Genomic DNA, 25,380 nt, shown 5'->3' on the forward strand with positions numbered 1-25,380 from the left:
CACCGTAGTGCATGTCTGGAATGCCAGGGCTTCTGTGATGAGATAGGAGACAGAGGCAGGAGAATGCCTGTAAGCAGAAACAAATAAGAGATACCCTGCCTCAGATAAGGTGGTGGGAGGACTGACATGCAAGGCTGTCTTCTGATCGCCATGCTCATGATGTAGCATGTATACGCCACTACTTACACACAGGTACAAGCACACACACACACACACACACACACACACACACACACACACACACGCCTAGTATCCCAACTCTTTGACTTCAAATTGCAGACTCTAACCCCATTTTCTTTAAATATCATCACAGGCAAAACTTTCAGGGTCAAAAGTTACCATGTGGGGCTGGAGAGATGACTCAGAGGTTAGGAGTACTCCTTCCAGAGGACATGGATTCAATTCCTAACACCCACATGACAGTTCACAACTATCTCTAACTCCAATTCCACACTCTCTCTGGCCTCTGAGGGCACCAAGCACACATGTGGTACACAGACATACATGCATCAAAACATAAATACACATAAAAAATAGTAATAATAGTAATAATAATAATAATAATAATAATAATAATAATAATAATAAAGCCGGGCGGTGGTGGTGCACACCTTTAATCCCAGCGCTCCGGAGGCAGAGGCAGGTGGATATCTGGGAGTTTGAAGCCAGCCTGGTCTACAGAGTGAGTTCCAGGACAGCCAGGGCTGTTACACAGAGAAACCTTGTCTCGAAACCACCCCCCTAAAATTTTTTTTTTTTAGAAATGACCATGTCTAGTAGCTGCTAACATGAATAACAGAGGTCCTAGTTTCTCTCTTGTATAGTTAAGCGAATAGTGGACTGTCAGTCAGGTATTTGGGTTTGAACTGGAGTTCTGCTACCCCTTGACATAATGGCTTTGAACTGGGACCTAACCTCTCTGAGCTCTGCTACCATGAGCTGCCTTACAGTCACTGTGTGGAGAAAGCTGGGAAGGAGTTGGAGCAGGCAATGAGGGGCAGTTTAAAAAGTGACCTTGCCTCAGCGGCCCCCAACTGATCTGTGCTTGTAAAAAACACAAAGACTCTACTTTGATCCCTCAGCAAACAAACGTCAGAGTCCACAACACACTGAGGCTGCAGGAGTGACCTGCCGGGCCTCTGAGATCCTTGTCTGCTGAGTAGGGGAAACAAGAAGCCCCTTGTGGAGATGGATAGCAGTGGCAGTATGGGCAGATTGCATCTGATTGGTCTGTTCTCCAACCTTGCAGATGTGGATCCGGAAGCCCAGGGACTTGGTATTGCCAGAATGGCATGAAGACCAAAGCCAGCAGCCTCTCCATGGTCTTTACCATTTTATGCAAGAGAATTGGGAACCCAGCGAAAGAATTGGGAAACCCGCTGTTCTGGAACATGCTGCCCCAAACCAGGCCTTCCTTTGACTGAGGTCTCAGACTCTGGAGGGACCCAAAGTAGCTTCTCCTGGCCTACACTCTCTCTACTGGCTCCTAGAGCTAAAGCTGTAGCTCAGCCAGCCTGAGACTCCAGGAGGGAAGCTTTGATGTTAGCCGTTCAAGGTCACTCTCCTGGCCCAGCTCCACCTGGCAGTCAGGCTGGGGTGAGGACCGGGAGCATAGGGCAGAAAGGTTGCTCTCCTTTGGTGTGACGGGAAAGCTGGGGTGGCTTTGTTAAGATTTTGAGACACAAAACCAAGCCTTCAAGAAAATGGGTGCTGATGGATTTAGGTTGTCTGCGCTAGTTTTCTTGTTTGTTTTTTCACGCAAACCAAGCAAAACAGGAGCTGTTGGGCCGCAGGGTAGCTGGACCTTTGCCTAGGATGTAGGAAATACGGGCTCTCCTTCCGGACTGCGTACCTACTGCCATAGAATGTAATTCACTTGAACAGCGGTTGTGCTGTGAAGGGTGCCCGCACTTCAAACCTTTTACACACATAATGGCACGTAAGCCTCCTGGCAGCACTCTCCGGCCCAGGGGAAGCAGGTTCTGGCCATGCTGAGGGACTCTGGGGCTAGAAGTCCTGTCTAGTAAGGAACAAAAGGGGGATTTCAAACTTTTGCTTTGTTTTGTTTTTGTGACAGGGTCTCAGGTAGCCCAGGCTGGCCTTGAACTCCTGAGCAGAACTCAGGATCCTCTTGCCTCCACCGCACTCGGAATTTCAACTCTCGATCCTGGTTAGTCCACCCAACTACCTGGAGGAGACCCAAGATGCCATGGCCTTGGCTCAAGAGCGCAAAACTTGTCAATCGGCTAGACGAATGCGCCTGGGCCGATCAGTCAGCCAAACTCGAAGGACGCAGGGGATTTAAGGCGACGTGTCCACCGCTGACATCCTGGTGGAAGCGGGGGGAACTGTGACCCCCCGCGGCCCATATGAGTCTCTCTGGCTCCTGACGCTTCAGGGTTGGACTGAGGCACCCAGAAAGCGCGGGCTCAGCGCTGAAGCGCCCGGGGCTCTGGAACAGGCCCAAAGGTGGCGGGCAGGCTCCTGCCCCGGCCCTGGACCCGCCTTCTGCCGGGTGAGACCCAATGGGGCGGCGGGCTCCGCAGCTCCGCCCCGGTTGGGTCCCGGCCACCCGGGCCAGCCGAGTCCCCGCCGCACAGCCTGGTGCAGCGGCGCGCTCGGACCTCGCGTGTTCGGGATGGCCGGCTACCTGCGGGCCGTGCACTCGCTCTGCAGAGCCCCGGGCCCGGCGCGGGCCTGGGCACCCGCCGCCCTGACTGTCCCCAGCTGGCCGGAGCAGCCACGGCGCCACTGTGAGTGCCGCAGCGGGGGTGGGGGTGGGGGCCGTGCAGCGCCGCGACGTGGCGACGTCCCGGGAGGGGGACCCCGGAGCGCTCCTAGCACCACGCCGGCGGCCGGGGAAGAGCGGTGTGCGGGTCGCAAAGGGCCGGGCGGTGGCCTCGTTCGGGGCACCCGCACTTGGCGCCCCCAGGCTGCTGCAGGCGCAGGGGTTGGGGCGTAGGGCACAGTGGCAGCTGGTGGCCTGGGGCATGATTGCCGGGTCCCGTCAGGGCTGGGGCTCAGCAGGTATTCCGGAGGAGCGTTTGGGGGGGGGTGTGCCTGGGCGCGGAGTGGGGTATCCTGGCTGCTCTGCACCCTGGGAGGGGGACAAGCAGCCCGGAGGGGAGGGAGCGGCCTGCTGTTGCCCTAGGCAGGGGAGGGTCACCTCGCGGTCCCGGCTCAGACAAAGGCGAGGAGGAGAGGCCTCCACTTCCCCTTCGCTCCAATCCCCGCTCACTCTGGTCCCTCCTCTTCAGCAGGCCCACGTCAGCTATTTTGGGAACCTTTACTCGACAGCTGGAGGAATGTCCTTCTATTTTTCCCGCTTTTGTTTGGCTGCCACTCCTCCACCCTCCGCTGCCTCGGAGGCTCAGTCCCGCCCTTGTCCTGGCCTTTTCTTGCCGGGCCCGCCACGCGCCGCGTGCGGGTCGGTCCTGCCTGGCATACAAGCTGTGGAGAGCAGGCTGTGCGTGCACTTTGTCGTTTTCTGCAGCCAGACGCTCCCTCGAGGTCTGCATCGCTTGCCTTCAGCTTCCTTCTTAAACGGGAAGGTGCATCTTGAGGCAGAATAAGCAGGGTTTAGCTGGAGTCTCCGTTACCAACAGGCTGCCCGGCCTGGCATGTGGGCATCTTTTACACCCCAGCTACTCAGCGCCCTGCTACAAAAGACGGGGAACAATGTAGAGCGCTTGGTGGCCTTTTTTTTTTTTTTTGATGCCTGTTGCCACGGAAATTCTATCCTGACCTGGCCCAAAGCCCCTTGGGGTTAGCCAAGAGAATGAGGAAGAGGGGGTGGGTCTGGCCATGGGGTTTGTTCTGGCTAGAATGGTAATCTTTAACTGAGTGTGAGAGCAGCTGACTGGAGCTGGGGGCCAGGAGGAGGGAGAGGGCGGGGCCCCTGACCCTCCCCTTTGCCAAGGAGAAAGGGACATTTCTGCTTTTGTGCTTCTGGGATCTGTCTCTGAGTCCTGAAACCCGGTCTAGTGTCCCCGGCCTCATACGGCAGGCCTGCATCAAAATATGGTCGAAGTTGGAGGCATCCAGTGCTCATTTTCTTTTTCAACTTTTCCCTTTTTTTGGGGGTGGGGGTGGGGGGATCTGCGTTAATGATAAAAATAAAACAAACAAAAACTACCCTGAGAAACCACACTAACAAGAAAACAAGGTTCCTTTGGGATCCTAAAGTTGGATATACATTTTAAACAGCAGCCAGTGGAAGGTTCTTCCCAAAGGTCTCCAAGTGTGGCGGTGCTTAAAAAACAAAAACAAAACGACAAAACCATGCTGTAGCTTTGCTGGCCCACAGTTCTGCATGCGTTTCTTTCTCTCTTGTATCCTCCAGTAACTCCTTGCTGGCAGCTCTGGGAAGTGAGAACTTGGGAAGGTCTGGGACAAGCACTTAGGTAGACTCCCTTTATTGCTCCAGGCTAGAAACTTTGTCATTTCCTCATCTTTCAAGATGAAGAAACGTGGTCAGTTTGTCACCTTAATAACATTCATAAGGTGTCCTGCTAACCCTGCACACTTGGAAGGGACGAGCAATCCCAAGTGTCTCAGATCCCAGAATAAATTATTCAATGGCTGATCATCAAATTTTTTTTAAACTTTGTTATGTATTATGTGTGTGAGAGAAAGAGATAGATAGATATGATGTGTGCATGTTCCAGTACATGTATGGAGGTCAGAGGACAACCCTGTGGAGTTGGCTTTTTCCTTGTACCTTTACCCGCCATCTCACAGGCCTTTCATCAAGTCGTGCAGACCCAGGAGTCAGTTCTCATCTTTTTTTGCCCTGAGCCTTGTTTCAGCCACTTCAGAGAAGTCCCGCAGCTGTCCACACCCACCACAGCTTACCTCAGAGTTGGTTTGGGTGTTAGTGTTTGACTCAGTAGGTTTTGAGGGGAAATGCTCTAGAACAGTGGTCTAGAACAGGTCTCAACCTGTAGGTTTCTCTAGAACAGGTCTCAACCTGTAGGTCAGGACCCTTGGGGTTGCATAGCAGATATTTATATTACGATTCATGACAGTGGCAAAATGACAGTTGTGAAGTAGCACCAAAATAATTTTATGGCTGGGGGTCATCACAACATGAAGGACTATGTTAAAGAGTCTGGGCCGGGCGGTGGTGGCGCACGCCTTTAATCCCAGCACTTGGGAGGCAGAGGCAGGCGGATCTCTGTGAGTTCGAGGCCAGCCTGGTCTCCAAAGCGAGTTCCAGGAAAGGCGCAAAGCTACACAGAGAAACCCTATCTCGGGGGAAAAAAAAAAAAAAAAGAGTCTGAGCATTAGGAAGGTTGAGACCCACTGCTCTGGAAAGACTTGGCTGTCTCTAAGTTTCCACCCTAGCTGGGCCCTCTTGGGCTCATTCTGCTTCCTCTGTGGTAGGCTCAGGGACCAGCTCCTTGTATGAAGCCAGGCCCTGTGGCTTGCTTTGGAGTTTATACTGTGTAAAATGTGTCAGGGCCTCACACATGACTTGCAGCCTCCAGCTCTTTCTAAATGTTATTTTGAGCCAGTCTCGCAAATCGTTCTGGTTAGCTTTAAAATTTGTGAACCTCCTGCCTCCACCTTCTGAGTAGGTAGGATTATAGGCATGCGCCTTGACACCTGAGTACAACCCCTCCCCCCAGTGCCGGGAGCCCCAACCCAGGAATTCACAGATGCCAGGCAGGCCTTCCATCACCAAGTCACACCTCCAGCCCAGATTACAAATACTGTTCTACTCTGTGAGCTGCTCTGGGCAGGGTGCCCATCACATGAGAGAGTTCCCTGCTTATGTGTGGCAGTGGCCCTGGACTGTGGGAAGGGGAAGAGCACATTCATCACAACAGAAAGTGAGCCCAGGCAGCCCTGATGTACACTTATTCTTCACTGACACCGTTAGCAGATTGTATTCCTTTTATGGCCAGACGCCATGCAAGGTGTAGGGGACAGAGCTGGGATAGGAGTGGAGAAGAGTTCTGTCTGTGGGCTTTAATTCTGTTGCGGAGGGAACAGGCATTAAGGTAGTTGGCCAGTGTGACACAGAGTAATGATCTAACGAGAAGGGTCAGAAAGATGCACAGTGGCCAAAGGCACCGAATGCCGAAGCTGGTGACCTGAGTTCGACACCCAGGACCCACGTGGTGGAAGGAGAGAATGGACTCCCACAAGTTGTCCAGTCGTCCTCTGACCTCCAAAGGTACAGTGCAGTGCACGTGTGTGCACAGAGTAAACAGACGTAGTGCTGAAAGCTAAATTGAGAAGGTGCGAGGTAGCCGGGCGGTGGTGGCGCACGCCTTTAATCCCAGCACTCAGGAGGCAGAGGCAGGCCGATCTCTGTGAGTTCGAGGCTAGCCTGGGCTACAGAGTGAGTTCCAGAACAAGCTCCAAAGCTACACAGAGAAACCCTGTCTCGAAACACCCCTCCCCCCAAAAAAAAGGTGCGAGGTGTATGGGAGGTTTGAATGGGGCAGGCAGAAAAGACCCAAATAAATGAAGTCCGAGCAGGGGAGGAAGCCAACTCTCTAGATATCAGAGAGAGTGGGGCAGGGGAGGGACTTTCAGGTGCCAAGGCTGCTCGCGCTGTGTGATGAACAGGAGATGAAGTGTGTGGCAGTGGCAGGATTTTTTTTTTAAGGGAACACATTCATGTAACTTAGAGTGTATTACTATGATTGTTCTATTTTATTAGTTATTGTTAATCATTAACTATGCCTGATTTATAGGGTCAATGTTATCATAGTATGTACGTACAGGAGAAAGTACATTACACTTGGAGTTTGGAACTATTCCACTATTCACAGTTTCGGGTGCCACTGTGGGTATTGGAGTATATCCCTTACGGAGAAGTGGGGATCACTGTGTCCTCATTTACATTCTTCCTCAGTAGGACAGGAGCATGGACAGATAGCTTTGAGGGATCCGTCTTGTACCATTATTTCCCCCACCATTAGTGCCATCTTTTAATAGGTCCCATCTTTTAGCCATCCCATCTCAGCACTGTGGTGGAGGGGCAGTTTCTGGTTTCAGTTCATGATCTTACACATATGGTCTCATGTTTCTCAGGCTAGCTTTGAACTCTCTCTGTTGCTGAGGATGATCTTGAACTTCTGATTCCCTCCTCCTCCACCCTCCTACATGCTGGGATTACAGCTGTACACATATGCTCAGTTTATGTAATCCCGGGCTTGTGTATGCAAGGCAAGCCCTCTACTGAGTCACACCCCCCAGTTTCCTCTCCTCCCTTTTATTTTGGTGTGGACAGTCATATAAATGTCTTGCACTGGAAGACATGAGCTTGTCACCTGGGCCACACCCTCAACCCCTAGGCCATTTTTGAGGACTTTTTTTTTTTTTAATTTTGAGTGAAAGGGAAAGTTCTGCAGGATTTCACAATGTGTACTGCAATCAGATGTATGTTGGTTTTTGTTTTTTTGTTTTTTTTTACAGATTTTTTTTATTTAAGATTATCTTTATTTTATGTTTGCTGGTGCTTGCTTGTATGTACACCATGTGCATTATGCATGTCTGGTGTCTGTGGAGGACAGATGAGGGAGTCAGATCCCCTGGAACTGGAGTTACAGATGGTTGTGAGCCACCATATGGGTGCTGGGAATCAAACCTGTGTCCTCTCCAAGAGCATCAAGTGCTCTTAATTGTTGAGCCATCTCTCCAACCCCTAAATATTTATTTGTGTGTGTGTGTGTGTGTGTGTGTGTGTGTGTGTGTGTGTGTGTGCCATGCATGTGCTGGTGCCTCTGAGGCCAGCAGCGAGCATTAGATTCCCCGCAGCTAGAGTTCCAGGTGTAATGAGCTGACAGATGTGGGTGCTGGGAATCAAGCTCAGATCCCAGGAGTACAGCAAGTGCTCTCAACTTCTGAGCCATCTCTTCAGCCCCCTGTTTTATTTGTTTATCTTTTGCAATGCTGGACATGGAACCCAGGCCCTCGGGAGATTCAGTGGCTGTCGCTTTGGAAGTTTTCAGAAAGGCTTGGGTGTTGATATTTGTGCTTTAATGACACATCTTCTCTTCCTCTCCCCTCTACACGGGGACAGAAGCTATGGTATACATTGTGGAGGTCAGAGGTCAACCTTGGGTTTTGGCCTTCCCTTTCCACCTTATTTGAGTATGTCTTACAGTTTACCACTGTGTGACAGACACCTACTGAGTCTTGCTCTCTGGGGTTTTGAATTTGGATTCTTAATCTCCTGTGGTAGGCAGCCCTAGCCCATTACTTGTGGTTTAGATGGTTTATCACTCCTTGTCTCTGAGACAGGCAGAGCATGGTTTGTTTGCAAAACTAAACAACAGAAAAAAGTCTCAAATCCCTATCATCTGGGGTGCTCTAGAGGGTGCAGGCCAGGCCTGGAACAGAGAGGCCCTCCCTCAGGCTGGCTCTCCTTGTTCGTAGTGAATGCTCGCTCACTGTGTCAGGGGTAAGTCATTCTTTAGGACAGGCTGTGATTTGTGTGTGTTTGGGGGGGAGCGCGTTAAATTCTTACTATTTTTATTTTGGTTAAAATATTAACCTCGACAAGCTTTCCTTTTTAGAATATCTTTTTTTACATTGATTTTGTGTGTGTGTGTGTGTGTGTGTGTCTGTGTGTCTGTGTCTGCCGCAGCACCGGTATATCAGAGGACAACTTGCAGGAGTTGATCCTTTCTGCCCACCAGGTAGAATCCAGGGATTGAACTCAGTGGTTAGGCTGGGCTATCTCTGACCCTGGAATATCTTATTTATTTTTTGGCAATTTCTTTCTTTTTTATTATTTTAACGGAATTTTAAAATTGATTCTTTGACAACTTCACACATTCATACAATGCATCTTGATCGTTTGTACCCACATCCCCTTACACTATCCACTCACTTCTGCAGCGGGTCAGCATTGTTACTATGAAGCCGTCAGCCCTAGCCGTCTGCAGAACCTTTTCCTCTTGCAAAACTGAAACTCCGTATCTATGAAACAGTAACTTTCTATTTCCTCCTCCCTTAATTAACCCTGCCCCCCACATTGTGCTTAATGGTCTAGGCCAGCTGTTCTCAACCTGTGGGTCTTGACCCCTATCTCCAAAAATATTTACATTATGATTCATAACAATAGCAAAATTACAGTTATGATGTAGTAATTAAAATGATTATAACTTGGGGGTCAACACAACATGAGGAACTGTATTAAAAGTATCGCAGCATTAGGAAGGTTGAGAACTTTCGGGCGGTGGTGGCGCACGCCTTTAATCCCAGCACTTGGGAGGCAGAGCCAGCCAGGCAGATCTCTGTGAGTTCAAGGCCCACTTGGTCTACAGAGCAAGATCCAGGACAGGCACCAAAACTACACAGAGAAACCCTGTCTCGAAAAACAAACAAACAAACAAAAAACAAAAAAGAAAAAAAAGGGAAGGTTGCAAACCACTGTTCTAGGCACCCATGGAAGTAGAAACCACTGTTCTAGGCACCCATGGAAGTAGAAACCACTGTTCTAGGCACCCATGGAAGTAGAAACCACTGTTCTAGGCACCCATGGAAGTAGAAACCACTGTTCTAGGCACCCATGGAAGTAGAAACCACTGTTCTAGGCACCCATGGAAGTAGAAACCACTGTTCTAGGCACCCATGGAAGTAGAATCCTACAGTATTTGTCTTTGGTTTTTGTTTTGTTTGCTTTCTTTTTTTCTTTTGAGACAGAGTGTCTCTGTGTAACAGTCCTGGCTGTCCTGGAATGTTTTGTAGCCCAGGCTGGCCTCAGACTCACAGAGATTGGCCTGCCTCTGCCTCCTGAGTGCTGGAACTGAAGGCATGCGCCACCCTTCCTGGCATAACGGTCAGTCTGTGTTATATGCTGTCCTTAGGGCTCACCTATGTTGTGGCATGTGACAGGCTTTTCTTTCTTTTCTTTTTCTTCCTTCTAAATCTGAATAATATTTCACAGATGTGCAGAACATATTTTGTTTATTCATTCACTCATTGCTAGACACCACCTTTTGGTTGTTGTGAATGATGTTGCAACGAACATGAGTGTGCAAGCATCTTTTTCCAGTCCTTGCTTTGAATTTGACCCTGGCTTTTGTTCTCTTGGTTTGCTTGTTTATTTATTTATTCTGGCAGTACTGGTGATGGAACCCAGGGCTTTGTCCAGGCTGTGCAAATGCTGTACCATTGAGCGCATTCCAGGAAGTGCTCTTGCCTCAGCCTCCTGAGGGTTGAGGTCACAGGAGTACAGCATCACACCCGGTTCAACCCCCTGACAGTTTGTTTACACTTGATCCTAACTAAAAGGCTGAGAATCGATCTCTCCTGGTTGGCTTGTTGGTTGAGGTGGGGTCATTTGGAGCCCAGGCTGGCTTTGAATTCTATATGTAGTCAAGGATGACCTTGAGTTTCTCATCCTGCAAACCCAGTTTATTTGGTCCTGAAGGCTGAACTTGGGGCTTGTGAATTCTAGGCAAGCACTCTACCAGCTGAGTTACACTCCCAACCCCACTCATGATTTTTTAAGATTTATTTTATTTTGAATTATGTGTATGTGTAGGGGTATTGAGCACATACTAATCCTTATAGGAGGTTATGAGTTGCCTGAAATGGGTCCTGGGAACTAACTCAAATCCTCTGGACAATGGATAATTAAAAAATACCAGCCGGGCGGTGGTGGCGCATGCCTTTAATCCCAGCACTTGGGAGGCAGAGACAGGAGGATCTCTATGAGTTCGAAGCCAGCCTGGTCTACAGAGCGAGATCCAGGACAGGCTCCAAAGCTACACAGAGAAACCCTGTCTCAAAACAAAACAAAACATAACAAAAAATACCACTACATGAACCAGGCATGGTGGTATTGATGCCGATAATCCCAATACTCAGGAGACAGAGGCAGCAAGACTTTGTATTTGTGGTCATCCTGGGATACAGAAAGAGTTAAAGCTTGAGCTTTACAGTAAGACCCTGTCCTCCCCAAATCAAAACCCAAACCAAGCAACAACAACAAAAATCTACTAATGGATGGGGTAGAGGGCCTGCTTAATAACACGGATGAGGCCTTGAGTTCAATCTTTGGCCCCAAATAAGAGAGAAAAAAAAGGAACAGAGCCACAGTGGCACACACCTTTAATCCCAGCACTCTGGGAAGCAGAGGCAGGTAGATCTCTGAGTTTGAGGTCAGCCTGGTCTACCGAGTGAGTTCCATGACAGCTACATAGAGAAACCCTGTCTCAAAAAACAAAACAAACAAACAAAAAATTCTAGAACTACATTTAAAAAAAATCATGAGGGGCTTGCTTACAGTTTTAGGGGCTTAATGCATTATCATCATGGCAGGGAGGCAGGCAGGCGAGGCACAGAAGTAGTTAGCAGCTACATCCTCATTGTAGGCTGAGAAAGAGAGATTGGGCCTGACACGGCTTTTGAAACCTCAAAGCCCACCTCCAGTGACTCACTTCCTCTAACAAGGCCACACCTCCTAATCCTTCTCAAATAGTGCCAGTCCCTGATGACTAAGCATCCAAATATATGAGCCTATGGGGGCCACTCTTATTCAAACCACCCTAGGCGTGTAGTTCAGTGGATGAGAGTTTAGGGTGAGTATACAAGGCTCTGGGGTCTGTCTTTGTGGGGAGGGACAGGACATCAATTTTTAGGGCAACCAAAAGGGCCTAGCTGGCTTGGACAGGTCCCTGCCAGCTCCTCTGGGAAGCCTCAGCGACCTGGAGTGGACAACAGTGTTTGCTCTGTTACCTGTTCTCTCACCCTCCCTCCCTGGGTGCTTCCACATCTTAATATCCCGGTGTCAATGGTGCTTACTTAGCACCAGGTTGCTATGTGAATAGATAGGCCCGTGTTCTCTAATTCCATTAACACTCCCATGTACACCAGGGTATAATGGTGACTTTGACCCCGTCCCCTGCTGAGGGGTGTGGCACCACATCAAAGCTGGCATAGGGCTGTGGTAGCTGCTGCTGAGGTCGAGGCTCTGAGAACTGGCTTATGACATAGCTTGAAATGTTTAAAAACATCTGACAAGCTGTCTTTAGCTCTCAGAAGAGCTGTCTAGAAGCTAAGCAAGTTCTGCCCAGCAGACTCTCTCAGGCCCTTCTCACTAAAGCTTCAGACCAAAGTGAAAGAATTCTGTGGTTTGCGTTGAAGGCATCATGGGTATGGTAATGGAGTCAGCCATCTCTGCCTTTAGTCCCCAGGGAGAGGGCTAGTTCATGTCTGTGCTTTTGGCTTCCTGGCATCTGACCCACAAGGACAGGCTACAGTGAGCTAGGGACCCGACAGCAACCACACTCCCTAACTCTCCCTTTTCTCCCTAAATAGTCGCTAAGGTTCTCTCTCTCTCTTTATTATATAAAATCACTTGCATGTCTTTGGGCAGTGAACCACTTTGCTCCCTTTGGATGAGGTTTACATTCAAGGGTGTTGTGAGTCAGAACTGAGGTGTGTCATAGGGCAATGATTTGTTTAAGGCCGATTAGGCTTTTCTTTTCTTCCTTCTTTTCAGACAAACTTTCAGGTATTCCAGGCTGGCCTCGAACTTACTATGTTGTTAAGGATGATATCGAACTTACCTTGAAGTTACCGACTCCTGAGTGCTGGGATTACTGGCGCTTGCCACCACATCCAGTTTATGGGATGTTGGGGATTGAGCCCAAGGCTTCATGCATGCTAGACAAGCATTATATCAACTGAGCTGCAGCCCGAGGCCAATTTGTTGAGGTACTTTAAAAAATATTTTTAAGGAGCTGGAGAGATGGGTCAGCAGTTGGGAACACTTACTGTTCATACAGAGGCCCGGGTTTGGTTCTCAGCACCCACATGGCAGCTCACAGCCATGCATAGCTCCTGTTCCAGGCAATCTAATGCCCTTTCTGATCTTCTCAGACACTGCATGCATGTGGTGCATATACATACATGCAGGCAAAACACTCATACACATAAATAAATGTTTAAAAAAATTAACATTTGGGGCCGGAGAGATGGCTCAGAGGTTAAGAGCACTGGCTGCTCTTCCAGAGGTCCTGAGTTCAATTCCCAGCACCCACATGGTGGATCACAACCACCTGTAATGAGATCTGGCGCCCTCTTCTGTCCTGCAGGGATATGTGCAGACAGAACACTGTACACATAATAAATAAATCTTTAAAAAAAAAAAAATTAACATTTATTCGTGTGTGTGTGTGTGTGTGTGTGTGTGTGTGTATGTGTGTGTAGGTCAGAGAACAACTTGAACAAGTTGGTTCTCTCCCAACTAGAGATTGAACTCAGGTTGTTGGTCTTGGTGACAAGCTCCTTTATCTGCTGAGCCGTCTTGCCTGCCCTTGGTGGGGTTATGGTACTTTCTCTAGAATGGCCGACTCACCCGAGTCTGCTTGACCCAGCAGAGGCTGAGGTCCCTTCTCAGGCGCCATAAGCCTGTGTTCCCAGAGAGGAAAGTCCAAGTCCTCTGGGCTTTGTTGTGTTCCTTCTCTGTAACCTGAGGCAATAAGCCGAGCATATCTGACCCTCAGCTTCCTCATCATGAGGGTCTGGAGAGATGGCTCAGAGGTTAAGAACACCAGCTGCTGCTCCAAAAGACCCAGGTTCAATTCCTAGCACCCACATGGCAGCTCACAACTGCCTATAACTCCAGTTCCAGAGGATCTGACACCCTCACACAGACGTACATGCAGGCAAAACACCAATGCACATAACAATATTTTAAATAAACAAACAAACAAATAATTGCTCATGAAGCAATGAGCATTGTAGCATGCACCTGTAATCTTAGTATTTGAGAAGTGAAGGCAGAAGGGTCATGAGCTTAAGGCTAGCCTGGTCAAACAGTGACTGTCAGGCCAGCCTGAGCTACATATCCAGATGCCGTGCAAAAAACAAATAAGCTAGTGTGGTAGTGCAGGCAGGTAACCCCAGACCCGAGGAAGTTGAGGCAGGAAGATCAGACATTCAAGGTCATCCCTGGCTATACAGAGAGGTCAGGAGCCTGGGCTCCATGTGACTCTGTCTCCAAAACACCTACCAACCAACCAACCAACCAACCAACCAAAAAACAAGATGGCACGGGGGATGCTCTCCTTGGGGTTGCTTTGCAATGAGATGGTGATTGGAACAAGCAGGCTTGGTCTGTTGTCAGATACATCTTGGGCTCGCTGTGGGTCTGCACATGCCTCTCCTGCTTCAGTCTTTTGAGAGCTCGAAGCTTGCAGACAAGTCAAGCTTAGTGTCTTTGAGAGGGTTGTATTGGAAGGACACACAGGGAAAGCAAAGAGCCGAGACTTGGAAAAGTGGTGAGTCTGTCCACCTGAGGATTTGTGGGCAGGAACCCTGGACAATCTTCCCCTGACTTGGTGCTGGACCGGGTAGGCCCAGCTGGCTGTGGTTCTCTGTTGGTCTCTTCAGTTTCCAAGGGGAGAGGATCTGGCTGGCCAGGCTGCCCCCAGCCCCTTACGCTGGGTGTGACGGGTTAGCTCTATACGGCCATCCTCCATGTGCGAATGCAGGTCTCGAAAGCAGGAGAGGGGGCGGTTGTTGGGCTCTTGGAGCCTTTGGATGTGACGTGCTATGTGCCCATTTCCAGATGCTGGCAAGAGGATCAAGGTGGAGAAGCCAGTGGTGGAGATGGACGGCGATGAGATGACCCGAATCATCTGGCAGTTCATCAAGGAGAAGGTAACGCCCCTCCCTCAGTGGGCGGCAAGTAGACGGTCAGTCCCACACGGTTTCAGGTCCGCATGAGTCCCATGGTTCCCTGGTGGACAGCAGTCCTCCTTTTCACTGTCCGCCCCACCCTCCTCATAACAACATTAGTAGTTGTTAGGTTTTTTGCTGCCGGCCAGTGCCTGTCCTGAGCAGTCTGGGGCTCTCACTGGTGCTGAAATATGCAAGCTTTTCAAATCTTTCTTTTTCATTTGAAAGCTTTTGTTTGTTTGTTTTTTTGGTTTTTCGAGACAGGGTTTCTCTGTGTAGCTTTGCGCCTTTCCTGGAACTCACTTTGTAGACCAGGCTGGCCTCGAACTCACAGAGATCCGCCTGGCTCTGCCTCCCGTGTGCTGGGATTAAAGGCGTGCGCCACCACCACTCGGCTTGAAAGTTTTTTATTACATTTGTTTGTTTGTTGGTGAGCATGAGTGTGCCGTGGCACACAGGTGGAGGTCTGGGGACTTGTCAATTCTCTCCTACCGTGTGAACCCCGGGGATTAGACTCAAATTGCCAGGCTTGGCAGTAAGTGCCTTTACCCACCGAGACACCTATCAATCACAAATCTGTTCTTTAAAAAAAGAAAAGAAATTGGGGGCTGGCAAGATGGTCCAGTGGGTAAAGGTACTTGCTGACAAGCCTGAAGATGTTTGGGTTTTGTTGTTTGGTTGGTTGGTTTTTTTGTTTTTTGAGGTTGGGTTTCACTGTATAACTGCCCTGGCTGTCCTGGAGCTCGCTCTGTAGACTAAGCTAGCCTCGAACTCACAGAGATCTGCCTGTCCCTGCCTCCTGAGTGCCAGGATTAAAGGCATACACCATCACCACCACCACCATCGGACCCAAGCCTGATGATGTAATTTCAATTCCCGAGACCCATGTGGAGAAGGGAAAGGACATATTGCTACAAGTCATCTTCTGCTCTCCACACACTAGCCATGGCACACGCACACCTCCACACGTACCCACACAATAAATAATAGACATAATAAAAATTAATTTGTGTGTGTGCACAGGGGTCAGGAGAGGGTGTTCGGTGTCCTGTCACTCTCCACTAGTGTGCTGGGGCAGTCTCTCCCTGGACTGTGTTTTCTCTGGTAGGCTGGAAGCCAGCAAGCCTCAGTGGTCCTCCTGTCTCTCCCAGATCTGGGGTTACAAGCATGTACAAGATGCCCTGTGGGTGCTGGAATCCAAACTGCTGCTCACGATTTTGTAGCAAGTGGCTCCTAACCACTGAGCCATCGCTCCAGCTTTTTTTTTTTTTAATTAAAAACATTATTTGAGATTGGTTTATTTTGTATGTATAGATGTTTTGTCTTCGTGGATGTGTGGTACCACATGTGTGCCTGGTGCCCTCATAGGTCAGAAGAAGGTGTCGGATTCCCTGGAACTGGAGTTACGGGTGGCTGTGAGTTGTCATGTGGGTGCTGGGAACTGAACCCAGGTCTTTTACAAGAGAAGCGAGTGTTCTTAACCCCCGAGCCATCTCTCCAGCTCCCCTACCTCCTTTAATTTTTTTTCTTTTTTAAGCCAAAGTCTCACTCTGCATCCCAGGCTGGTCTCAAACTCACAGTGGTCCTCTGCTTCAGACCTTTGAATCAGGAATTACAAAGTCATATGAGCCATACCTGCCTGTAAGACAGGGCTTATATATATATATATATTTTAGCAGGGCTGGAGAGATGACACAGGCATTGAGAGCATTTGTTGTCCTTGCGGAAGACTCAGGTTCAATTCCCATCACTGACATGGTGGTTCACAACCGTCCATAGCTTCAGTTCCAGGGGATCCAATACCTTCTTCTGATCTTCACAGGTACCAGGCACGCACGTGGACAGACATACTGCAAGCAAAACAGTCATACATGCACTGGGCATGGTGGTGTATGCCTTTCATCCCAGCACTCAGGAGGCAGAGGCAGGTGGATCTCTGTGAGTTCCTGGCCAGCCAGGACTACATAGTGAGACCCTGTCTCTAAATAAATAAATAAATAAATAAATAAATAAATAAATAATTTTAAAAAAGATTTATTTTTAATTATGTGTAAGTGTGTATGCCTATGTGTGGGTATGCCAGTTCCCACAGTGGCCAGAGGTGGCAGATTCCCTGGAGCTGGAGTTGCAGGTGGTTCCCTGATGTGGCTTCTGGGAATTGAACTTGGGCCCTCTGCAGGAGCAAGACACACTCTTAACTACTGAGCCATCTCTCCAGCCAGAGACAAGTCTTAACTGTGTAGCCCAGGCTGGCCCCAAACTCCTGATCTTCTTTCCTCAGCCTCCCAAGTGCTGGGATTGCAGGTGTGTGTCACCATGTCTGGCTGAAGCTGCCCTTTCCCTGTTAAGATCGCAGATCACTTGGAGGAGAAGGGGGACCCCACTGTATTATAGACTTGGGGTTTAGCTGACTTGATGGGTCACTAGAGTAGCAGGAGATGCTCACACCTGGCTCCCTTCTGCGGAACCCAGTGCGGCTTACCTCTCAGCATTCAGCCTCCTGCCACCTCTGCCTTGCTGAGGAATGGCTCCTTCCTGTGACCTCTCATGCCTTGTCATCCTGCCCAAGTCAGTCTTCTGGCTTGACACTTTGCTCGGGCTCTCTTCCCTAGCTCATCCTGCCTCACGTGGACGTCCAGCTCAAGTATTTTGACCTCGGCCTTCCACACCGTGACCAGACCAATGACCAGGTCACCATCGACTCTGCGCTGGCCACCCAGAAGTACAACGTGGCTGTTAAGTGTGCCACAATCACCCCTGATGAGGCTCGTGTGGAAGGTATGAGGTGTGGCAAAGGCTGGCAGCGTCCCTGAGGCTGATTTCACTTGGAGCCTGGGTTGGGGTGATGGGGACTGAAAGGTCAGTCCAATCTTGCTGTGCAGCAGGACCTTTGAGGTCACTATGGTGCCGCTGGGGGAGGTGTGATTGGGGGCCAGCCTCATGTTCACGGCCAGGCCAGGAGGGTAGCCCCGTTGTGGTGCATGGCTTACACCAGTGAGAGGCATCGGCAGTTACAGGGAGGAAGGAGACAGGGCTGGCGCTCTCACTGTGGTGAAGGTCTTTAACAGCCTGGCCTTCTGACCTCTGGCCTGTTGGCAGGCTGGTCTGCAGAGGCTGTGCGGGAGCTGGGGGAGGGTGGGTATCCTGACGCTGCAGGGCTGGCTACAGGCTAAATTTGCTTTCCCTGGAACTCTTAACGTTTTCACTCTTCTAAAACCCGCCTCTCCTTTGCCATGTGACTGCTTAATCACCTCACTGTACCCACCATGACCTTCTCTTCCTTTCTCCGTATCCCTTCTTCTGGCCGCTGCTGAGATGGACAGCCTGCCTGTCTTGTTACTTTTCTCTTAAACTCCAATAAAATGGTCCCCAAGCTTCAAAAACAACAACAGGAGAACATGGTTTAGGACTTTTCCTCCCTAATTTCTGCAGCATGAGGAAGCTAGAACAAGCATTCCAGATGGTCTTCAGAGCTGGGGGTGTGTGGCTCCCGTGGTGGGGTACTTGCTTAGCGTGCATAAGGCCCTGGGTTCAACCCCCAGCTCTGCAAAGCAACAACAAAGAGAAACTCAAGAAACCTCAGCCGTCTCTAGACCACCTGCCTATAGCACATGGGAGTGAGTTTTAGTCCTGAGCTCTTTTCCTTGATGTTCCTAAAGCCTAGAATTTAAAAAAAGCGAGTGAAAATCCCTAGAGAAAAACTGAGGCCCTTGTGCATGCTAGACAAGCATTGCGTCACAGAACTGCATCTCCAGCCTGGTGCTGGGGTCTGTAGCTCGTCCTTTTACGGACAACGTTAGTGTCTTGGGCAGGATGGGGTCAAGGGAAGCTGCCCTTTCTCTTTGCTGAGTAACCTCGGTGTGGACCTGGGAAAATGGCGGCCAGGCAGTGTTCCGGGCACTTTACAGACAACTCATTTAGTGAGAAGCCAGCACACTTGGCATTTCATCAGTGATTTCATTTCACAGCTCAGGCTAAGGCCCGTTGCAAGCCTCAGTCACAACTGGTTGATTCCAGGGGCCACGTGTTTATACTCTAGACCACCGGTTCTCAACCTTCCTAATGCGGCCATCCTTTAATGCAGGTCCTCATGTTGTGGTGACTCCCCCACCCATTAAATTATTTTCGTTGCTGCTTCCTAACTGCAATTTTGCTCTTGTGAGTCATAATGTAAATACCTGTGTTATCCGATGGTTCTTAGATGACCGTAAAGGGGTCGGGACCCACAGGTTGAGAACGACTGCTCTAGACCCTTCTACCTTCTCCGGGATAACATCTGGGTCCCCTGTCTGGCTGTGTTTTGGCTCGGGGGGCATTCTGGTGGCTCTGTGATGGGTCTGTCTTATCTCTGTCCTCACAGAGTTCAAGCTGAAGAAAATGTGGAAGAGCCCTAATGGAACTATCCGGAACATCCTTGGGGGCACCGTCTTCAGAGAGCCGATCATCTGCAAAAACATCCCCCGCCTTGTCCCTGGCTGGACCAAGCCCATCACCATTGGCAGGCACGCCCACGGCGACCAGGTAGGCCGGGCTTGGAGACAGTCAAGTCTGTTGACTCATGCTCCCCATGGGAAGCCCTGGCTCGAACTACCTGTTCTCTGCAGTACAAGGCCACAGACTTCGTGGTAGATCGAGCTGGCACGTTCAAGATGGTCTTCACCCCGAAGGACGGCAGCAGTGCCAAGGAGTGGGAGGTCTACAACTTCCCTGCCGGTGGCGTGGGCATGGGGATGTACAACACCGACGAGGTAAGGCCCTGGCCAGCCTCCTCCCCAGCTCATCTCCATCTCCGCCATTCTGTAGCTTTCTTTACTTCCGTTGGCCTCATTCTCATACCTGGGAGAGATGGAAGAGACCAGAAAAGAGCGCATGCTTGCGCCGGCCACGATTGGGTCACATGACCACCGTTGAACCAATCACAGATGGCCATAGAGGACGGCTCTAATTGGAGAAGTTGGAGATGCATGGTCAAACCCAGCCCTAGCCGTAGGCAGCTTAACCAGATCTACACCCAGGCCTGCACCAGCTGTGAGGTCTAGGAATTGTGAGGTAGAGAGAGCTGTCCAAAGTCGGTGGTAGGGGTCTGTGCTCCCGAAAATTTGGAGGGAGAAGATAGGCCAGCCAAAGCAACAGGGTCTCACTCCATGGTGGTAGGGGTTGAGGAGTCTTATGGAGATGGTGCTGGCCCTGGGACCGTGGGCAAGACTGGCAGTCCTCAGGCTGGGGGCCATGCTATGCCCGCTCTCCCCACAGTCCATTTCGGGCTTTGCGCACAGCTGTTTCCAGTACTCTATCCAGAAGAAGTGGCCGCTCTACCTGAGCACCAAGAACACCATTCTGAAGGCCTATGACGGGCGTTTCAAGGACATCTTCCAGGAGATCTTTGACAAGTAACAGCCTCTGACGCTTTCTGAGGGCACCACAGCCTCCCAGCTCCCCTGCGCCATCCCTGCTCCGCCTGGGGAGGTTGTGCTCCCGGTGTGCTTGGTTCAGCTTTGAGGTTCAGGGAGGGGTCCTGAAGCTGCCAGCCTCCTGTCCGCTCCCCGAAACAAGCCCTTTTGCTCCCAGGCACTATAAGACTGACTTTGACAAGAATAAGATCTGGTACGAGCATCGGCTCATCGACGACATGGTGGCCCAGGTGCTCAAGTCTTCAGGTGGCTTTGTGTGGGCCTGCAAGAACTATGATGGAGATGTACAGTCTGACATCCTGGCTCAAGGTATGCTGGGATGACCCACTTCCGGAGGGAGGAACTGTTGGTATTCCATGGCTGGAGTGACTTTTTATTATTATTATTATTTTAAAAAATTTCAATATGATTGTGAGCACAGGGTTAAGTGAAAGAGAGGCTCTTGGGGAGAAAGTAAGATACATCCAAGTTAGACTGGGCCTAGTGGCACACGCTTTTAATCCCAGCACTTGGGAGGCAGAGGCAGGCAGATCTCTGAGTTCGAGGCCAGCCTACAAAATGATCTACAAAATGAATTCCAGGACATCCAGAGCTGTTATACAGAGAAACCCTGTGTTGAAAACAAACAAACAAACAAAAAGATACACCCAAGAGCATGAGTGTGGACTCCTCAAAGAGTCATCTAGAGGTGTGTGTGTGTGTGTGTGTGTGTGTGTGTGTGTGTGTGTTCCCCCGTGGAGGCCAGAAGTTGGTTTTAGGTGTCTTCTGTTGTGCTCCATCTTATTATATATATACACACACACACATATATATACATATAAAATACATATATATTGTATTTTATATATGTGAGTGTTGTGTCTTCATGCACACCAGAATCTGATCCCATTACAGACAGTTGTGAGCCACCATGTGGTTGCTGGGAACTGAACTCAAGACCTCTGGAAGAGCAGTCAAGTGCTCTTAACCACTGAGCCATCTCTCCAGCCCCAATATATTTTTTTTTTTTAAATTTACATTTATAAGGTCAGGTACGGTGGCATTATGAACAGAGGCAACTGGATCTCTGTGAGTTCGAGGACATAGTGAGTTTTAGGACAGCCAGAGCTACATAATAGACCCCGTCTAAAAATGTTTGTGAATTCATTATTTATCTGTCTGTCTGGCAGTACTGGGCATTCTACACAGGTCCTCATGAGAGCCAGGCAAGCGCTCTACTCCTGAGCTGCCTTTATTTGTGCTCGTGCGTGCGTGCGTGCGCTGCAGCACATGCGTGGGGCTGGGAGGACACCGTGCAGGAGGTGCTTCTGTCCTTCCACCACGTGGGTCCCAGAGGCTGACCTCAGGCCCTCAGGCTTGGTGACAGGAGCCTTCACCATCTGAGCTGTCTTGTCTTCCCTCTCTCTTATTTTTTGAGACGGTTTTTTCAGTGAACTAGAATTTAGACTAGGTGCCTGCTGCGTCCAGGGGATCTGCCTATCTCCGTCCCTGTGACTGGTGTGGGACAAGGCTGTTCTAATAGAAAGGAGTGCGGGATGCGGGGCACAGGGGCTCACGCTTGTGATCTCAGCACTCAGGAGGCTGAGGTGGGCAGATGGCTGTGAGTTCGAGGCCAGCTTGGGTTAAATAGTGAATCCCAGGATAAACAAAAATAAAACCAGGCAGGAAAAGAGCTCTTGATGGCTCAGCGAGTGAAGGCCCTTCCGCCAAGCTTGATCCCAGAACCTACATGGTGGAGGAAACACTCTTGCAAGCTGTCCTCTGACCTCTACTTGGGCACGTGTGCACCGTCCCCTACACAAAATAAAAGCAAATAAATGTGAAAAACGAAATCCGAGCTGAATCTTTTCCTTCGGTAAAGGGCCCACTTTTGAGCCTGCCCATTCCTTGTGGGTCTGGGGGAGTTTTTTGATTCCCCAGGGCCCTTGACAACAGGCATTCCAGCTGAAATCTGGATCTGGGGGACATTTGGAAGTAAAGTTTGCAAGTAACCTCACAGCAGCCGAAACTGTGAGGGTTGCCAAACAGCTGAGGGCAGCTTGTTTTTGCTCGAAATGGTCTTCTGGGGGCCGCAAGACTGACAGCCCCAGGCTGTGGGGTCTGGGGAGGGAGCATACAGAGCACACAGAGGTGTGTTAGCACATGGATGACAGCTGCCCGTGAGGCCTGTATGGTCCTCTCAGCTGCAGTGGGCTGGGAGCTGAAGCATGCCCTTGAGGGGACATCTGCCCACCCCCAGGCTTTGGCTCCCTCGGCCTGATGACGTCTGTGCTGGTCTGTCCTGATGGGAAGACAATTGAGGCTGAGGCTGCCCATGGGACCGTCACCCGCCATTACCGAGAGCACCAGAAGGTGAGTGTGCACCTCAAGATCCAGTGCCCCATTGGCCCTGGTGGCTGGGAGGATGCGCCTGATCTGTCAGTCTAACGGTGGATAGCTCCATCTGGGGCTCAGCTGTTGATGCCATGGCCTGTCCCCAGGGACGACCCACCAGTACCAACCCTATCGCCAGCATCTTTGCCTGGACACGGGGTCTAGAGCATCGCGGGAAGCTGGATGGGAACCAGGACCTCATCAGGTGAGCACATGGGGAGCCCGTGGTTCTGCCCAGCGTGCCGCCCGTGGTTCTGCCCAGCGTGCCTGGGGCCTCACCGCCACATTCCCTGCAGGTTTGCACAGACCCTGGAGAAGGTGTGTGTAGAGACTGTGGAGAGCGGAGCTATGACCAAGGACCTGGCTGGCTGCATCCATGGCCTCAGCAAGTGTGTGCTTTGGGGTACAGGGCCTGGGACCTCAGCAGGTGGGAGGAAGCCAGGGGACCCCGCTTAGGGTCCCTCTCATGAGCCAGCATAGCTGCCTAGGGTTTGGGGCTGAACAAGTCCTGAGCAATGGCTCAGGCCACGCCTCCTGAGGTGGTCCCCACTGGCAGTCGCCCTGTTTCTTCTTCAATCTCTTCTCCAACTGTCTTGCGGCTTCTCTTCCGAGACCTATGTCAGCGGCTTGTCACTCTTAAGTTTCTGCTCAATTCACTGTGGCCCTCTGGCAGTGGGCTCCCGGAAAACTTGGACCTGTGCCTGGTGGCATGAGATGGCCATTCTGATGCCTGAGGTCTGATGTGCCTGGGAAGGGCTTGGTTGACGGCCTTCAGGAGGCCTGAGTCGCTCCCAATGTTCTCTTGGCAGTGTGAAGCTGAATGAACATTTCCTGAACACCACGGACTTCCTGGACACCATTAAGAGCAACCTGGACCGAGCTCTGGGCAAGCAGTAGGGGCAGACACAGCCTAACTGCAGTGGGTGTTCCATACATGGTAGAGGGTGAGCCTCACAGCCCCCCTCTCTCTGGTGGCCTTTCTAGGGGACATTTTTTCTATGATGAAGATTTTTTTTTTAAAGTATGTGAGCGGCTTCCCCTCATGGTGGACATGAGGCAGGAATGGTGTGCTTTACCTCAGCCAGCCAGTGTGTTTTGCATACTGTAATTTATATTGCTCTGAATCACATGGTGCCATATTTAGCTACTAAAATGCTCTTCGCAAAACGGTCTTGCTGTGTTTGTCCCTGAGTGGGAGGAAGCAGCTGGCAGGGTGCCCCAGGGACAGGGTTGGGGTGCCTTCGGCTGTTAATAGGTCAGCTAGGAGGCCCAAGGCAGCTTGTGGCCTCATGCGCTCTCAGAAGCTGCCTGAGTTACTAGACTTTTGGGGTAAGGCAGGCCCTGGATTCTTCACAAAATTGTCTGCAGTCTTTGTCCCTGAGCGGGAGGCAGCTGGGGTCTAGGGGCAGAGGCTCACACAGAATTCCCAAGCAGGATCCCTTCCGTCTAGGGATTATCACTTTGTGATACTGTAATTATTATTAACATGTGCACCTTTTGTAGTGCTGAGACTCGGTGTTTTGTATATACTAAGGAAGCATTCCATCACTGCATCCCCAGCCCTATTCTTTTCTTTCTTTCTTTGAGACGAGGTCTCACTGTGTAGCTCTGGCTAGTTTGGAACTCACTATATGGATCAGGCTGGTCTTGATCTCACAAAGGTCTACCTGTCTCTGCTTCCCGAGGGCTGGGATTACAGGCCTGTGATAGTGTGCTCGGCTTTATTTGCCCTGTTATACTCTTAAAAACAGGTCCTCCCAGGTCCTTTAGTGCAGGGCTGCCCAGGCTTTCTGAGGTCTGTGTATATGGGCCCCCGTTCTTAGCCTCAGGCTCGTCTTCACTGCTTTGGTACAACTATAAAAGCAGGCAGAGGCAGGTGGATCTCTGTGAGTTCAAGGCCAGCCTGGGCTACAGAGTGAGTTCCAGGAAAGGCACCAAAGCTACATAGAAGAGAAACCCTGTCTTGAAAAACAAAAAACAAACAAACAAAAAGCAAGGTGTTGAAAAGCTGCTCCAAGCCATACGTACATCCATTGCAAGCACTGTCCTCGGGCAGTGATTTCTCTTTCTGTTTGTTGGTCCTGCCGGGTAAAGTCAGCTCTCTGTGTCCACAGCAGTCTTTTAGCCGTGCTGAGAACTGAATTTAGCTAGGCAAGCACTTTATTACTAAGATCACGAAGCTGTATTCTCAGGCCCCCATCACCCGCCCCACCCTTTTTAAAAAAATTGGTCTTACATTCCCTAGACTGGTCTCAAGTTGCTTATGTAGTTGAGGATGACCTTGAACTCCTTAGCCTCCTGTCTCCACCTCTTGAATGCTGGGACTATAGGCATGTGCCACAATACTGTTTATGCAGTGCCTCGGATCAAAGCCAGGGCCTCCTGCACGGCAGGCAAGAACTCTCACCAACCAAGCCTCATCCTCAGCCCTAGCCGTGGGTTTTAAAACCCTTTTATTTTACTATTTTATGTGTATGGGCGTTTCGCCCTGCATGTGTTTCTGTGTACCACGTGCATACAGGGCCTGCTGAAGTCAGAAGAGGACACTGGATCCCCTCGAACTGGAGTTAGTTAGAAACAGATATGAGCAGCCATGTGGGTGGTGGGAATTGGACCCTCTGGAAGAGCAGCAAGTGCTCTTAACTGACTACCCAGCCCCTAGGCACAGGTTTCATATTTGCAGATGCAACTAACCTCAGAGTGGGAACATTTGGTAAAGCAGTGCGTGCCTGTAATCCCAGCACGTGGGAGGCCGAGGTTGAAAGATCACCAGGAGTTTGAAGAGCCTGTCTCAAAAATCAAAATCAAAACAAAACAAAAAAATCTGAAAGTCAGGGGTGCACGCATACTTGTAATCTTGGGTCAGGGAACTGAGGCAGGAAGACGGTTGAGTTCCAGGCCAGCCAGGGATGGATAGTGAGACCCTGTCTCAAAAAGCCTC

At 50.3% G+C, this 25,380-nt stretch overlaps 1 protein-coding gene across 1 annotated transcript; it reads left to right on the top strand.

Annotated features, from left to right (window-relative positions):
* The first annotated feature begins 2,601 nt into the window (after window positions 1-2,601).
* On the top strand, window positions 2,602-23,606 carry Idh2 (isocitrate dehydrogenase (NADP(+)) 2). Its single transcript, XM_059272585.1, has 11 exons — window positions 2,602-2,753; window positions 14,546-14,637; window positions 17,268-17,433; window positions 19,016-19,176; window positions 19,260-19,403; window positions 19,909-20,045; window positions 20,224-20,375; window positions 22,306-22,418; window positions 22,547-22,644; window positions 22,736-22,828; window positions 23,249-23,606. Exons 1-11 carry the CDS (start codon window positions 2,639-2,641, stop codon window positions 23,334-23,336), a joined length of 1,359 nt encoding a protein of 452 aa, XP_059128568.1. The 5' UTR covers window positions 2,602-2,638; the 3' UTR covers window positions 23,337-23,606.
* Window positions 23,607-25,380: the final 1,774 nt, after the last annotated feature.

This window comes from Peromyscus eremicus, chromosome 1 (assembly GCF_949786415.1).
Source record: "Peromyscus eremicus chromosome 1, PerEre_H2_v1, whole genome shotgun sequence".
NCBI lineage: Eukaryota > Metazoa > Chordata > Mammalia > Rodentia > Cricetidae > Peromyscus > Peromyscus eremicus.